This window comes from Tursiops truncatus, chromosome 5 (genome assembly GCF_011762595.2).
Source record: "Tursiops truncatus isolate mTurTru1 chromosome 5, mTurTru1.mat.Y, whole genome shotgun sequence".
Classification (NCBI taxonomy): Eukaryota; Metazoa; Chordata; class Mammalia; order Artiodactyla; family Delphinidae; genus Tursiops; species Tursiops truncatus.
In genome coordinates, this window is record NC_047038.1 from 124,071,417 (window position 1) to 124,087,743 (window position 16,327).

The following is a 16,327-nucleotide window of genomic DNA, read 5'->3' on the forward strand; positions in this document are numbered from 1 at the left end:
GTAAGAAAGACCAGTGCTCCCAGACCACAGCCTGCAGTGACTTTTACTGGACCCCAAATCGACTGTGCCAAAATGGTGAGGTGGAATCTGCAGAGACCTCACCCAGGCACTACCTGGGATCCTCAGAGTTCAAAATGGTAAACCCTACAGCCACTAACCGCCCCCCCCAAGTCCGTCACCTTGTATAATCCTCAACATAATCCACCAGCCACAGTAACATCCTCTTTCCCTTACTGTCCTGACCAAGGACTTGTCTTCCCAATACTACTACCCTTCTTTTCAAAGCCTTTTCACTGAGTTCTCTAGGAGACTTACTCTGCTTTTAAAAGTCCCTAGCACTCAACCTCTTCAGAGAATCCTCCCCTGCCTGCCGGGTCTTAACTAGAATCTGGCGCCATCTACAGGACAGTATGTGCACTGCAGCATTTGAGTCAGTTTTCCTAAACCCTACCGCTACTGCTAGAACGCATCTCTTCCACTTACAGGTAATAAAACCTTTTTCTCCTTGAGCGAAGTGATTCTGGCACAACTGCCTTCATTTCCAGCACTCCTCACCCACCTCCCGCCCCACTCCCAACACATTAGTGTTGCCTACAGATGCTATTCAAAATGTTGTCTACAGATCACCTACTTTTTGCAACTGATTCACAAGGCAATAACTACAAAAAACTGAAAGTAAGCATTTAGAATTTTACAGCAACCTGACATCAGTGGAATTGTGTTCGAACAAGGTGTTGTCGAACTCACGTGCCGAGACACAGTGGCACTAGCTATATCCTCGTAGAGGTGTTTTTCTACCAAAAGTGTTGCCCAAACTTTAATGTGCATGTAAATCACTTGGGGAATCTCATTAAAAATGCAGGCTTGGTAGTCTGGGGTGGGGCCTGAGAGTCTGCATTTCTAATGAGCTCCAAGCCATGCTGCTGCTGCTGACCCACAGGCCCACTTTGAACTGTGAGGCTTCAGACAACTGAATTAGGGGACTTTCTCCAACCAGCCATGCTGCTTCATATGCCTGTATTTTGCCAATCTTTCTCAAATATTACAAACTAAACCTCTGCACTTACTAGATTGTCTCTGTTTAGAGTCACAGGCTACTCACAGGCTGTGTGCAACCTTGGGAAAGTTAATTAACCTCTGTGTGCTGCAATCTCCTCACCTTTAAGTGGGGAATAATAAGCCTAAGTACCCCACAGCTCAAATGGGTTAATTAATGTAACAGTTATTAGCGTAATTCTTGGCTTATGTCAGCCACTTTAATGTTTAAATTTTTTATTCCTGCCTTATCCATTTGGCAAACTTCTGTTCCGCCTTAAAGTCTGCTCAGGTATCACTTCTATGAAGCTATTCTGACATCCTCCCACCCCAAAGTGAGCCACTCACTCTTTTGTGTCCTTAATACACTTTATAATCTAACTCTACAGAGATTTTCCTGCCTGAGTATAACTTAATTATTTCCATGTTTCTCTCTCATAACCTAGTGTGCATGTGTTGAGGGCAAGAACTTTCTTCATCCATTTCTGTTATCCATAACACCTAGCATGTTGACTGGCAAAATTAAAATCTGTCTGTGAATTTTTGATGTGAATTATTATGAACCAATCTTACAGAGTTTTCTAGGCTACAGGATGAACAAATGTTATAAAATATTATCATCAAAACCCAGAAATGTCATTGTATTTTGTTGGGAAGATTTTCTCTCTCAAGAAATAAAAATCAATCATGACAAATCATTTTAAGCTACTTATATAAGACTTAGGACTCTATGACAATTACAAATCATTTATTTTTGTGGTGAGAACAAGAAGAAAGGAAACATGGGAGCTGCTTTTAACCAGGAGTCTTTGGGGATGCAGTATGTGTCTTTTTTAATGAGCAACACTAAATGTATAGTCTTAGAATTAAACTTTCTAGATATTTTCTCCATTTTACCAATACGTATGAATTGACTAAAAAGTAGTTACTCTAGCATAAATAAAAGGAAATGCCATCCAGCAAAGTATCTGAATTAGTCCTTTAAAAGGTCCTTATTCTTAAAATGAATGTAGCCAAATAGCAGTTTTTGAGTGAAGTGTAACTTCTGAATAACATTTAGGGGTAAACGGAAAACACTATCTCCCTCCTCTATCCTCCTGAAACCCACTCCAAGCTCTAGACACCGTAGTTTTCTGAAGGAAATGAGGACAGGTTAAAGAAGTAAGAATCTTTTCTTTTTTTTTTTTTTTTTTTTTTTTTGCAGTACACGGGCCTCTCACTGCTGTGGCCTCTCCCATTGCGGAGCACAGGCTCCAGACGCGCAGGCTCAGCGGCCATGGCTCACGGGCCCAGCCGCTCCGCGGCATGTGGGATCTTCCCGGACCGGGGCACGAACCCGTGTCCCCTGCATCGGCAGGCGGACCCTCAACCACTGTGCCACCAGGGAAGCCCAGAAGTAAGAATCTTAAGAGTGAAGGCACATGCAACTATTTTCCTGAGAACTCCTTGCACATGTCTTTGAACGACCGTTTCATTATGTCATCTTGCCTCAGTCCTCTGCCCCAGTAGCGGAAAATGGTACAGGTAGATGCGTTTAGAAAAGAGCATAATTCAAGTTTTTATTTTCTTTCTGTCTAAAGCTTTTCCAGCCTGGAAGCCTTCCTCTCCTTACCTCTGTTTTTCAGTGGAGGCAGTGTAGGGTGTAGATCTTTATTACACTCATTCCGCTCTGTGCAGCATTCAATTGATCTTCTTTGATGAGGAATGGGCGTGTCCTAAAATCGAACCCAAACAGCTATTAGTAGGTCTCCCCTAAATTTCAAAGTCATACCATCCAAAACTAGTAAATTAACTCTATTTAGAGAAGTCACTTAAAATTCTGATAGTTTTATTCAAACATGGTGAAACTGAGGTATTGTATTAGGTAATTTCTTTCAAATCATCATGTATTATCTTACTGCAACTTTTGCATTTCAACAAAATTACTATTCTATTTGTAATAACCAACGTGTGTAGCGTAAACTGAGGAAGAAGGTTTGGCTTAATGCAATTAACCAAACTGGAATTTGAGCAAGATGATCTAATGAGTCACTAAACCAGAAGTTAACGGCAAAAATAAAATGAATATTTGATTTCTAAAGGAAGGAAGAATTGACCCAATGCGAATTTTCAAATTATTTTCCAAATTACTGAAAACAAGAGAGTAAAAAAAAAAACCCCAAAACAATTGTTATATCTTGTTTGAAATTTGGCTGTTTGAAATCTAGCCAATGAAAGGTTACAAAGTAGAATCAAATTATCTTCCTTACCCGACACTGAAAATCTGAGCCTTCTAGTCCTAGACATCCAGAAGTGACCACAGGCATCCCAGAATCATCTTCTTCTATCATTGTGAAACAATATCCATCTGTGCTAAAGACCAAACAGGCAAAGTAAGTGTGTGCGTGTGCGTGTGCGTGTGCGTGTGCGTGTGCGTGTGTGTGTGTGTCTATGGTAAAAGGAAATGATGTTTATCACTTGCTTCATTACAAGCAAGAAGAAAGTCAATTATCGTTACAGGTCACCATCTGTTTAAAGAATCCCCAAACTTCCTTTTATGAAAGTTGACTTAATTATCATAAAATATTTAGTAATATCTCCTCTGTCCAGAAACTTGCAAGAAAGAAGGATCCAAACTTTCCATATAACATATAAATTACTAACCATATACACTAAATGCTAAACACTTATTTTGGTCCTTCACAGGTATCACCTTCAGAAATCCACTCTAAGAAGAAGGCAGTACTATGCTTACTTTCTATATGAGGAAACTGAGGCTCAGAGACCTTGAGTAATTCTCAAAGGCGGTACAGCTAGTGAGAGGCACAGCAGGGGTTTGAACCCGTGCAGGTGAACATTTATTCTGGTTCTACTTGCTCTGAGGTAGTGAAATAAATTTATCTCTTACTAAGGCACACAGACTAAGGACAGGTAGGAGCTGGGATCAGCACAGCCTAAGTGAAGTGAGTAAGATTCTGCCATGTGGTACCCTCTGCTTCCGGGCAGGCATATGAAAACATCAGGCTTTGTGGTTGTCTTATTTGGGTGTGGGGTAAGGATGGACAGCAGAAAGAAGGGTTTTTAACAAGATCATGGTAAGGCAAAGAAACAATACTTTTCATTTCTGTCTGGTTTTCTACATTGAAAAGAACTTTCACTTATTCTACCTCATTTAATCCTCTCAACAACAATGAGAAGTGGTATTATTTCTATTTTACAAATGGGTAAATTAAAGTTATGAGAGTCTAACAAACTTGTACAAGGTCACAAAACAAAACAGTTACAGAATCAAGCCTTGAATCAAGGACTTCTTGCTTCATTTCCACAGGGATTAAAAATGAAAACCAAGGACTATTATATGTAGAACTATTTATAAACAGACACTACTGTCTTCACAAGCTCGGGTGATAAACACCCACAGACGCCCAATATAAGTCATAAACCACTACTGCATGTCTAAGAAATAAAGAACTAAAGTACTAAAGTACTATCTATCTTTCTCTCATATATATGCACGTTCGGCACCCAACATAGATGTGACAACATAGTCCTGAAAGGTCATGGGAAGAGAGCTCTGAGCATGGTGATAGCCGTGATTTGTGTGTTGGTCTATTTTATGTTAGTGGTAGCGGCATTCTGCCATACATTAGCGCGTCAGTTATCATCAACACCCTTAGAACTGTTTACTTGGTTTGTAAGCCTCAAGCGATCCAAAACGCCTCAGTTTATAAGAACTAGCACAGCAAAGTTCAAACATACTAATGAATGGCTAGGAACGGCCAATGATAATAAATCTCTTTGTTAGACTAAGGTCAAATGCATGAATATTGCTGTAGGAGAAAGACTGCCTTGGAACAGCCCATGCTCTAAATTCTTTGGGGCTTTTTAGCCAATGTACTGAAATCGCTATGAAAATCTAAAGCATGTAAACGCCAAAGGCAATAAATAAAAGACCTGTCCCTTAGAAATTTACTTTAAACAATATAAGCAAACAATACCCATGTGATTTTTTTTTATCCCTTTCCTATACATTTGGACTATATGTATAACTTACACTTCTCATCAAAAGTAAAATTCAGGAGTTAGGAATAAAGTCAGTTTAAGTTTCTGACACTAGGAAATCATAGAGCAGCTAGAAAAGTTTGATACAACAGGTTAAATCTAAAAAGACTAATTTCTCCTTAATCAGGAGGCCTCCTTAAATCAAAATCTGAGAATACAGAAATGTACTGTTAGGCAACTTGAAGAATCAAGAAAGAAGAGAGAAAGCTGGTAAAGCTGTTGGCAGGCTACTGTCACAATGTCCTGGGAAATATAAAGAAACATCAGGAAGAGTAAATTCAAGCTTTAAAAATGCACTCCCTCACCTGTGAAGTGGGGGGAGCTAAGAATAAAAAGAGAGGATGGAAACTACATTTTTGGTGGAGAGTACGCTGTAATGTACACAGAAGTAGAAATAAAATGTTGCACACATGAAACTTATATAATGTTATAAACCAATGTTACTTCAATGAAAACTAAATTTAAAAAAGAGGGGATGGAGAGGGAGAGAGACCCTGGAAAGAAGAGTTGGTGTCCCATAAGTCATAAATTTGGATAGGAACTCAAATATGTAGTTGGAGGACAAGCAAAGAGGTAAGAGAACCATTTCAAGTGCATATTACTGACAAGAAAGCAAAAATAATTTATAAGCTTCTTACTGAAATTGCTAGCTACTAAGGGACATTAACTGGAAACCCGCAGTACACTTACAGAAGCTTAAGAATTACTTGAGAACTTTCAACTCTCGAGCAAGCACAAAGGTAAACACAGCTACGCTCTGGAGTCAAAGCTGATCCACGTCACCCATCGCTATGAGCCATTCACCTCTTAACCATGGGCTTATTTGAACCTTTTGTTGCTGGTTGCCATATTTAAGCATAGTTTTTAAATGTTTTATATAGATTATTACCCCAACATCCCCCGAGTGTTGAAAGTGGTAACAAGAAGAGATGAAGAATGATGAAGGAAGCAAAAGTTGAAATAATTTTAAACAAAATTGAAAGTAGTGAGATGTATACATGAACGCAGGATGAATCATTTGATTACAGTAATGATTATGAATTTTAAAAGAAGACAAGGGGGGAGAGGCAATGTAGGGGTGGGCGAATAAGAGGTACAAACTACCATTTATAAATAATCCACAAGGATATATTGTACAGCACAGGGAAATTCAGCCATTATTTTTTAATAACTTTAAATGGAGTATAATCTATAAAAATACAGAATCATTATGTGGTACACATAAAACTAATATAATATTGTAAATCAACTATACTTCAATAAAAGACAACGTACATTTCAAAAATTCTGCCCCTGGGTTATAGGTAAAGTAATTGACAAAACAGAACAGTTGCATAGGAACATGATCAGTCATCAGTACTGAACGCCTCTCAACACAATGCTAATCCATGAAAAAGCAAAGCATTTGAAAATGAAAAGGTCATATGAGGTCAAAGTAGTTGATAATAAAACTTCGGTTACAACCCTTGGATTGGTCTACAGTTTCATGACTCCTTGAATCTGCCCAGTATTCCAAAGGCAAAGGAGTGCCTGGAACATCTTGAGAGATCAGCAGGGATAAACTGCCTCAAGAGATCTTCAGTGTGCCCAAGTGAACATTTACTAGCAAGTAAGAAAGGGATATACTTAGTTTAAAGCTTTGAGGAACCAAATAATACTCTTTAGGTGGACGTGCATCCGGAGCCCGAAAGTTCTGCCCGTTTTCATTTGGGGTCAAATGGGTTTATGAACAGTCTTCTGGGCCCCAACTCATTCATTGTAGAGTGAGTACAGGGTTTATAATGTTCACCCAAGTTTTGGTCCCTTTAACTCTATGTTTCCACTAAGATCTTATGCTTCTTTATTGTAAACCCCAGGACTGTCCAGAAACAATAACCACCACAGTTGAGAAGGGACTGTTGTAGAAGTTTTCTTCTAACTAATTTTGATCTTTATAAAGATTATTTTAACTATAAGATAATTTTTTTAAGTATTAGTTAAAAAGAGTTTATCTGATCTATCCAATCAGGGTGATAGGAAATTTTAGAGCACTAACAAAATAATCTAAAAATTATTAAATAACTCAAAATTATTATTTAGTTATTAAATAGCTTAAAATTTTGCTCTTGACAAAAACTCATTAAATAAATGGATACTTGCTCAAGTGCATCTGCACACAGGGATTAATTGTTCTCTATACCAATCAATTTATTTATTCCGATCAAACTGAATCAAATTATTTATTCCACTTTTTCTTCCAGTATGTAAGAAATACTAGAATTCGTAAATTTCTTTTACGTTTCAGTCAGAATCTATTTGAAAGGGTTCTTGTTTTAGGTCAATTATAAACAGGTCCTTGAGAACACTGTCTTCTAAAATATCTATTTCACATTGAAGGGGACAAACAAAGTTTTCAAAGTTTCTGTCACAGGTAAATTGAAAGATACATACAACTTTTAGAGTTGCTATTTAAATCATGTAGATTTTAGTCAGTTAACTAAAACAGCTGTAAGCTGCTTAGAGCTTTGTTAACAAATAGGTAATTTTACAAACATTTACTAAGCATACTATGCCTCAGACTGAGTTGGATGATGAGAAGCAAGGGTGAGGAAGATGCAGCCTTTGCTTTCGAGGAGCTCAACATCTATGAACCAGTTCTAGGAAAAACAAAGTGGTTCAACTTCAAGCAGGAGGGACAGAAATCACCAGCTAATCAAGTGCTTTCTACTGACTGGGGGGAAAAGGCAAAGAAGAATGTTATGCAAAGGTAATGACCAGAGTAACAGAACCCTAAGGTTTATATTTGTTTTTTTCTCCTATCTTAGGTGAGTGGGTTCCCATAGTAGTAGAGGGAAAGAGGGTAAAATAGATATGACTACCACTGCTCCCCTTCTCTGGTTTTTCCTCTGAGAGGTCATAGCACTGTGGGGAAGGTGAAGTTGCAACACTAATGATGAGGTTCCAATGTGAGAGGCCTTTTTACTTCAACCTCAAGAAAGTAACTATCATACATCCTTCTCTGGCAACCACACCAAGTGACTGAGCATTTTGTTCACTTTTGTTCATTTTTCGTAGGAGATACAAGATTTTTTGAGCTTGTCTCACTTTTTATGTTAAACAAGCATTTGCATAGTCTCACCTCCACCACCCTGTGCAGACCCTCCCTACCTCTCACCTAGACTACTCTGACAGCCTTCAGGCAGGAAGCCCCCTCTTCTCTCTCAAGACTCTAGCCCATTCCTCACAGCAATGCCTGATAAATCTTATTTTCCTTCCTGCTCAAATATCTTCAATGGTTCTCTATGTATGACTGTACAGAGCCCTACAATGTTCACTTCCTATTAAGTCCAACAGCAAATGGACCCATTTAAGTATCACTTATAACTGAGAGCCACAAAGCAGAGTTATTCCTTATAAAAGACTTCATAAGTGAAGTTGAAACCATATCCTCATCCAACTGAAGTATAAGTTCTAAAGAAGGACCCACCATTCTCATAAATGAAATGATTTTAACTCAACATCTTCTACTGGAAAAAAAAAAAGATCATAAAGCTCAATGTTCGGATGGCCTGGGCAACAGTGGAATAAACTAGATGAATAGAAGATGTACAAACAAATGAGAAGAATGCTCACTTTAAACACTCTGAGACCTGGGTCAGAAGTACCTCTCTAAAAGCGCATACCACTGCATGCAGGTTTAGAAGCTCTGGGTTAATACAAACTCCGTATAAGGGCTCTGTACAGCATTGCCTGATAAATCTTACATTTTCCTTCCTGCTCAAAAACCTTCGATCGTTCTCTATGTATAGTTGTGAAGAGCTGTATATTGTTCACTTCCTATTGAGCCCCTAAGCCTTCCCTTCTGCCGCCTTTGACTCTTCAGGATACAGGTGGAGACTTATCAAATTTCTCATTTAGGCACCTGGTGTCATGTGCACATCCTTCATGCAATCATCCAATGTGATTTATTACACCTACAAACCCTGAAAACTGCCCAGGTAGAATTTTGGGTCAGAACCCAATAAGATAAATGAGGAAGTTTTAAAAATTACCTTGAAAGAGAGTAAAAAAATTTTCAGAACTGGATAGACTTGTATGAGAGAGGAGAACTTGAGGGAGGTGGTGAGAAAGGGACAAAAATGACTGTCACAGACAACATCACGTAAAACAAGGAAGGATACATAAAGTAGGACCGAATTCTATACAGAAAAGAATCATCAAGGCTGAGATTACGCCTGTTAGGACAGGAAAACAAGACAAAACACTGGCATGTTGAAAGTCATACACAAAGAATTATTAAGGAGACGATGCAGCTTTCAAGGCATGCAGTGAGAGTCTGAGGTCCTAGGAATAGAATCTGGAAATGGAATAAGAAGGATACACCATGAAAAGTAACACCTAGAAAGGTAAATATTTAGAAATAGATATTATAATGAGGGAGACTGAACAACGGCTTCGCCTCTTATTTTGAATTATGGATATTAAAAAATGGTTATAACATTGTATTCAGCATGATATATTTGTAGTACAGCCTCTAATATGCACGCCATTAGGCAATGTAAATGGCATGGATATTGGAAGCAGACACATCTGCACCTGATAGGAATCAAGGACAAGAATGACATGATCAACATTCCAATAAGAATGCTGGCTGGTAAAGTGATTGATGGTACTCATGAAAAGTTAAAAAAAAAAAAAAAGGGACTTCCCTGGTGGCACAGTGGATAAGACTCTGCGCTCCCAATGCAGGGGGCCTGGGTTCGATCCCTGGTCAGGGAACTAGATCCCACATGCATGCAGCAACTAAGTAGCCTGCCTGCTGCCACGAAGACCCGGCACAACCAAATAAATAAGTATTTTTTTTAAAAAACCAAAACCCTCTAAACTTTGTATATGTTCTCTGAATTATCATGTGGGATTTCAGAATCTCTTTTAGGTATGATGCAATTCTGATTTGGGCCACTTTTTGGATTATTCTCTCCAGGAAAGTGGGAGTGGTAATGAGCATGAGATCTACCTAGGACACCCAGCTTGGCTACAATCTGCCTGGTACCAGCCCTTATCTAAGCCCCAAGCAAGCACACCATTGTCTTTAGAACTGTTTTACCTAGAAGTGCAAGATTTAGTGCAGTATTACTCAAAGTGTGTTCCCTTGCAAACTACTTGTTACTGGTCTGTGAGTATGTTAATACAGAAATTGAAACTTGTATATACTGCAATAAATTTAGCTCTGTTGAACTTAATTAACAGACAATAGAAAAATGAAGCATGCAATTTGTAGGTATTTTTAAATTAATTTTCCTAGTAATTCATTTTTATTGTAGTTTAGAAAGTATCAGTGCACAACTTATTGGGGGAAAAAACTTTGACCAGTGCTGATTTGGAGTGCTTATAGGAATGGAGGTAGAAAGGCCTGGACCTATTTAGGTCTAGGGGCACAGGAACAAAAACCAGCCCTGTGATTCAGACATGACTGACCTCAGCTCACAGGAGACTCAACTGGAGTCAATCCCTCGTTAGAAAAATGTATGTATAGTTTACTCAAGAATGAATATTTTTGCTCGAGAGTCAGGGGTTAGCTGTTTGTCAAAAATTCAGTACTTTGTAAACTGGGCCACAATTTCTTTTCACTCATTTGGGCATGAACACTGAGTGACCTACTAAAAATTACTTAACCTCTCAGAGCCTCAGATTTCTCACCTGGGAAGTACAGATAATGCTACATTCTTTAGAGGAGTGCTGTGATGATTAAAGATAGGTGAAAGTGGGGCTTCCCTGGTGGTGCACTGGTTGAGAGTCCGCCTGCCAATGCAGGGGACACGGGTTCGTGCCCTGGTCCGGGAGGATCCCACATGCCGCGGAGCGGATGGGCCCGTGAGCCATGGCTGCTGAACCTGCGCGTCCGGAGCCTGTGCTCCGCAACGGGAGAGGCCACAGCAGTGAGAGGCCCGCGTACCGCAAAAAAAAAAAAAAAAAAAAAAAAAAAACAAAAAAAAAGATAGGTGAAAGTAAGCGTGCTAGTAGTAAAAAAGCTCAATAAATATTAGTTTTCTGTTGACTTCTACAAGTTAACCGATGCATGCTATCATGGTATACCAACGTTTTTTGAGGGGTTCCATTGTTACTGATTGCTGGCTTTGTTGTATTTTTCTTTTCTTCTTCTTTGCTATTATAAATCAAAGGTTGGAAACCACACAATTCACAACCCATTTCAATCTGCCCTCCATATCTACTTCCACATTAAATATTTCTAAACTGCAGTTATCAAGGTCAATAAATCTGATGGCTGGATTTCAGTTCTTCTCCTAACAGCATCTAATATGGCTGACCTTACTTCTTCCTCCCTCAGTAAACTTGGCCTCAGCGACACTATACTCACTGCTTCACTGCTAATTCCGAGTTTCCTAGGGAGAGCCTCCTTTACCCAAGCATTCAAGTCTCAAGGCTAATCTACTCTGGTAGATTAGGTTGTCCTATTATTGTTCTCAATTCTTCATGCCACACCCTAACCATGGCTTCCCTTTCACTTTGAGCTTGAGGATGTCACTTGATTTGGTAAATGGAATGTTAGAGGACATAACACAAGCAGAAGCTTTAAAAGGTTCCTCCCTCAAATTCATTTGAGAAAGAATTTTGGGGCTTCCCTAATGGTGCAGTGATTAAGGATCTGCCTGCTAATGCAGGGGACACGGGTTTGATCCCTGGTCTGGGAAGATCCCACATGCTGTGGAGCAACTAAGCCCATGCGCCATAACTACTGAGCCTACACTCTAGAACCCACGAGCCACAGCTTCTGAAGCCCACGTGCCTAGAGCCCAAGCTCTGCAACAAGAGAAGCCACTGCAATGAGAAGCCCGCGCACCACAACCAAGAATAGTTCCCACTCACTGCAACTAGAGAAAGCTCGCGTGCAGCAACGAAGAACCAATGCAGTCATTAATTAATTAGTTTGCTTGTTTGTTTATTAAAACAAACAAACAAACAATATGCCCTTGGTAGCTGCCAGTCCAAGAAGAATGAAGAAATGTTGGCAGCAGGCCGGAAGCCAAGCCCACCCAGGCCAGCACAGCCCAGCACAGCTGCAACCCACAGGAAGACACAGGAGTGAAATAATAAATGTATTCAGTGGTAAGAATCACTGTGACTTTAAGGATGCTTATTTCACAGCGAAAAACTGACGAACAGACATTGGTTCAAGATGGCGGAGTAGAAGGCCATGCTCTCACTCCCTCTTTCGAGAACACTGGAATCACAACTAACTGCTGAAAAATCATCAAAAGGAAGACACTGGAACTCACCATAAAAGATACCCCACATGCAAAGACAAAGGAGAAGCTGCAATGAGATGGTAGGAGGGGCGCAATCACAATAAAATCAAATCCCATAACTGCTGGGTGGGTGACTCAGAAACTGGAGAACACTTAGACCACAGAAGTCCACCCACTGCAGTGAAGGTTCTGAGCCCCATGTCAGGCTTCCCAACCTGGGAGTCCGGCAATGGGAGGAGGAATTCCTAGAGAATCAGACGTTGAAGGCTAGCAGGATTTGATTGCAGGACTTCAGCAGGACTCGGGGAAACAGAGACTCCACTCTTGGAGGGCACACACAAGGTAGTGTGCACGTCGGGACGCAGGGGAAGGAGCAGTGACCCCATAGGAGACTGAAACAGACCTACCTGCTAGTGTTGGAGGGTCATCGGCAGAGGTGGGGGGTGGCTGTGGCTCACCAAGGGACAAGGACACTGGCAACAGAAGTTCTGGGAAGTACTCCTTGGCTTGGGCCCCCCCAGAGTCTGCCATTAGCCCTACCGAAGAGCCCGGGTAGGCTCCAGTGTTGGGTCACCTCAGGCCAAACAACCAACAGGGAGGGAACCCAGCCCTACCCATCAGCAGACAATCGGATTAAAGTTTTACTGAGCTCTGCCCACCTGAGCAACAGCCAGCTCTACCCACCACCAGTCCCTCCCAGCAGGAAACTTCTACAAGCCTCTTAGATAGCCTCATCCACCAGAGGGCAGACAGCGGAAGCAAGAAGAACTACAATCCTGCAGCCTGTGGAACAAAAAACACATTCACAGAAAGACAGACAAGATGAAAAGGCAGACAGCTATGTACCAGATGAAGGAACAAGGTAAAACCCCAGAAAAACAACTAAATGAAGTGGAGATAGGCAACCTTCCAGAAAAAGATTTCAGAATAATGAGAGTGAAGATGATCCAGGACCTTGGAAAAAGAATGGAGGCAAAGATCAAGAAGACACAAGAAATGTTTAACCAAGATCTAGAAGAATTAAAGAACAAACAAACAGAGATGAACAATACAATAACTGAAATGAAAACTACATGAGAAGGAATCAATAGCAGAATAACTGAGGCAGAAGAACGGATAAGTGACCTGGAAGACAGAATGGTGGAATTCACTGCTGTGGAACAGAATAAAGAAAAAAGAATGAAAAGAAATGAAGACAGCCTAAGAGACCTCTGGGACAACATTAAACACAACAACATTCGCATCATAGGGGTCCCAGAAGGAGAAGACGGAGAGAAAGGACCTGTGAAAATATCTGAAGAGATTACAGTTGAAAACTTTCCTAACATGGGAAAGGAAAGAGCCACCCAAGTCCAGGAAGTGCAGAGAGTCCCATACAGGATAAACCCAAGGAGAAACACGCCAAGACACAGAGTAATCAAATTGGCAAAAATTAAAGACAAAGAAAAATTACTGAAAGCAGCAAGGGAAAAACGACAAATAACATACAAGGGAACTCCCATAAGGTTAACAGCTAATTTCTCAGCAGAAACTCTACAAGCCAGAAGGGAGTGGCATGACATACTTAAAGCGATGAAAGGGAAGAACCTACAACCAAGATTACTCTACCCGGCAAGGATCTCATTCAGATTTGATGGAGAAATCAAAAGCTTTACAGACAAGCAAAAGCTAAGAGAATTCAGCACCACCGAACCAGCTCTACAACAAATGCTAAAGGAACTTCTCTAAGTGGGAAACACAGGAGAAGAAAAGGACCTACAAAAACAAACCCAAAACAATTAAGAAAACAGTCATAGGAACATACATATCAATAATTACCTTAACGTGAATGGATTAAATGCTCCAACCAAAAGACACAGACTTGCTGAATGGATACAAAAACAAGACCCATATATATGCTGTCTACAAGAGACCCACTTCAGACCTAGGGACACATACAGACTGAAAGTGAGGGGTGAAAAAAATATTCCATGCAAATGGAAATCAAAAGAAAGCTGGAGTAGCAATACTCATATCAGATGAAATACACTTTAAAATAAAGAATGTTACAAAAGAAAAGGAAGGACACTATGTAATGATCAACAGATCAATCCAAGAAGAAGATATAACAATTATAAATACATATGCACCCAACATAGGAGCACCTCGATACAGAAGGCAACTGCTAACAGCTATAAAAGAGGAAATTGACAGTAACAATAATAGTGGGGAATTTTAACACCTCACTTACACCAATGGAAAGGTCATCCAAACAGAAAATCAATAAGGAAACACAAGCTTTAAATGACACAATAGACCAGATAGATTTAATTGATATTTATAAGACATTCCATCCAAAAACAGCAGATTACACTTTCTTCTCAAGTGTGCACAGAACATTCTCCAGGATAGATCACATCTTGGGTCACAAATCAAGCCTCAGTAAATTTAAGAAAATTGAAAACATATCAAGCATCTTTTCTGACCACAACGCTATGAGATTAGAAATCAATTATAGGGAAAAAAACACAAACACAGGGAGGATAAACAATACATTACTAAATAACCAAGAGAGCACTGAAGAAATCAAAGAGGAAATCAAAAAATACCTAGAGACAAATGACAACGAAAACATGACGATCCAAAACCTATGGGATGCAGCAAAAGCAGTTCTAAGAGGGAAGTTTATAGCTATACAAGCCTACCTCAAGAAACAAGAAAAATCTCAAATAAACAATCTAACGTTACACCTAAAGTAACTAGAGAAAGAAGAACAAAAAAAAAACCCAAAGTTAGCAGAAGGAAGGAAATCATAAAGATCAGAGCAGAAATAAATGAAATAAAAACAAAGAAAATAGCAAAGATCAATAAAACTAAAAGCTGGCTCTTTGAGAAGATAAACAAAATTGATAAACCATTAGCCAGACTCATCAAGAAAGAGGGGGAGAGGACTCAAATCAATAAAATCAGAAATGAAAAAGGAGAAGTTACAACAGACACAGCAGAAATACAAAGCATCCTAAGAGACTACTACAAGCAACTCTATGCCAATAAAATGGACAAGCTGGAAGAAACGGAAAAATTCTTGGCAAGGTATCTTTCCAAGACTGAACCAGGAAGAAACAGAAAATATGAACAGACCTATCACAAGTAATGAAATTGAAACTGTGATTTAAAATCTTCCAACAAACAAAAGTCCAGGACCAGATGGCTTCACAGGTGAATTCTATCAAACATTTAGAGAAGAGCTAACACCCGTCCTTCTCAAACTTTTCCAAAAATTGCAGAGGAAGGGACACTCCCAAACTCATTCTACGAGGCCACCATCACCCTGATACCAAAACCAGACAAAGACACTACAAAAAAAGAAAATTACAGACCAATATCACTGATGAATATAGATGCAAAAATCCTCAACAAAATACTAGCAAACACAATCCAACAACACATAAAAAGGATCGTACACCATGATCAAGTGGGATTTATCCCAGAGATGCAAGGATTCTTCAATATATGCAAATCAATCAATGTGATACACCATATTAACAAATGGAAGAATAAAAACCATATGATCATCTCAACAGATGCAGAAAAAGCTTCTGACAAAATTCAACACCCATTTATGATAAAAACTCTCCAGAAAGTGGTCATAGAGGGAAACTACTTCTATATAATAAAGGTCATATATGACAAGCCCACAGCAAACATCATTCTCAATGATGAAAAACTGAAAGCATTTCCTCTAAAATCAGGAACAAGACAAGGATGTCCACTCTCAATGGTGAAACACTGAAAGTATTTCTTCTAAGATCAGGAACAAGACAAGGATGTCCACTCTCACCACTATTATTCAACATAGTTTTGGAAGCAATCAGAAAAGAAAAAGAAATAAAAGAGATACAAATTGGAAAAGAAGAAGTAAAACTGTCACTGTTTTCAGATGACATGATACTATACATAGAGAATCTTAAAGATGCCACCAGAAAACTACTAGAGCTAATCAATGAATTTGGTAAAGTTGCAGG

General features: G+C 39.5%; 1 protein-coding gene across 6 annotated transcripts in view; it reads right to left on the reverse strand.

The window, feature by feature from the left end:
• BMPR1B (bone morphogenetic protein receptor type 1B) overlaps window positions 1–16,327 on the reverse strand; it is a 418,867-nt gene that overhangs the window by 43,160 nt on the left and 359,380 nt on the right. For 5 of the 6 annotated variants that reach the window (XR_012332176.1, XM_073805580.1, XM_033857384.2 and 2 more), the window contains 2 exons: window positions 3,285–3,387; window positions 2,648–2,750 (listed from right to left, as the gene is read on the reverse strand). Coding sequence is in view for 5 of the 6 variants with exons in the window: in XM_073805580.1 (XP_073661681.1) it covers window positions 2,648–2,750; window positions 3,285–3,387 (206 nt within the window). In the remaining variant the exon portion in view is untranslated. The remainder of the gene's footprint in view (window positions 1–2,647; window positions 2,751–3,284; window positions 3,388–16,327) is intronic. The other variant, XM_073805579.1, reaches the window with a different exon arrangement.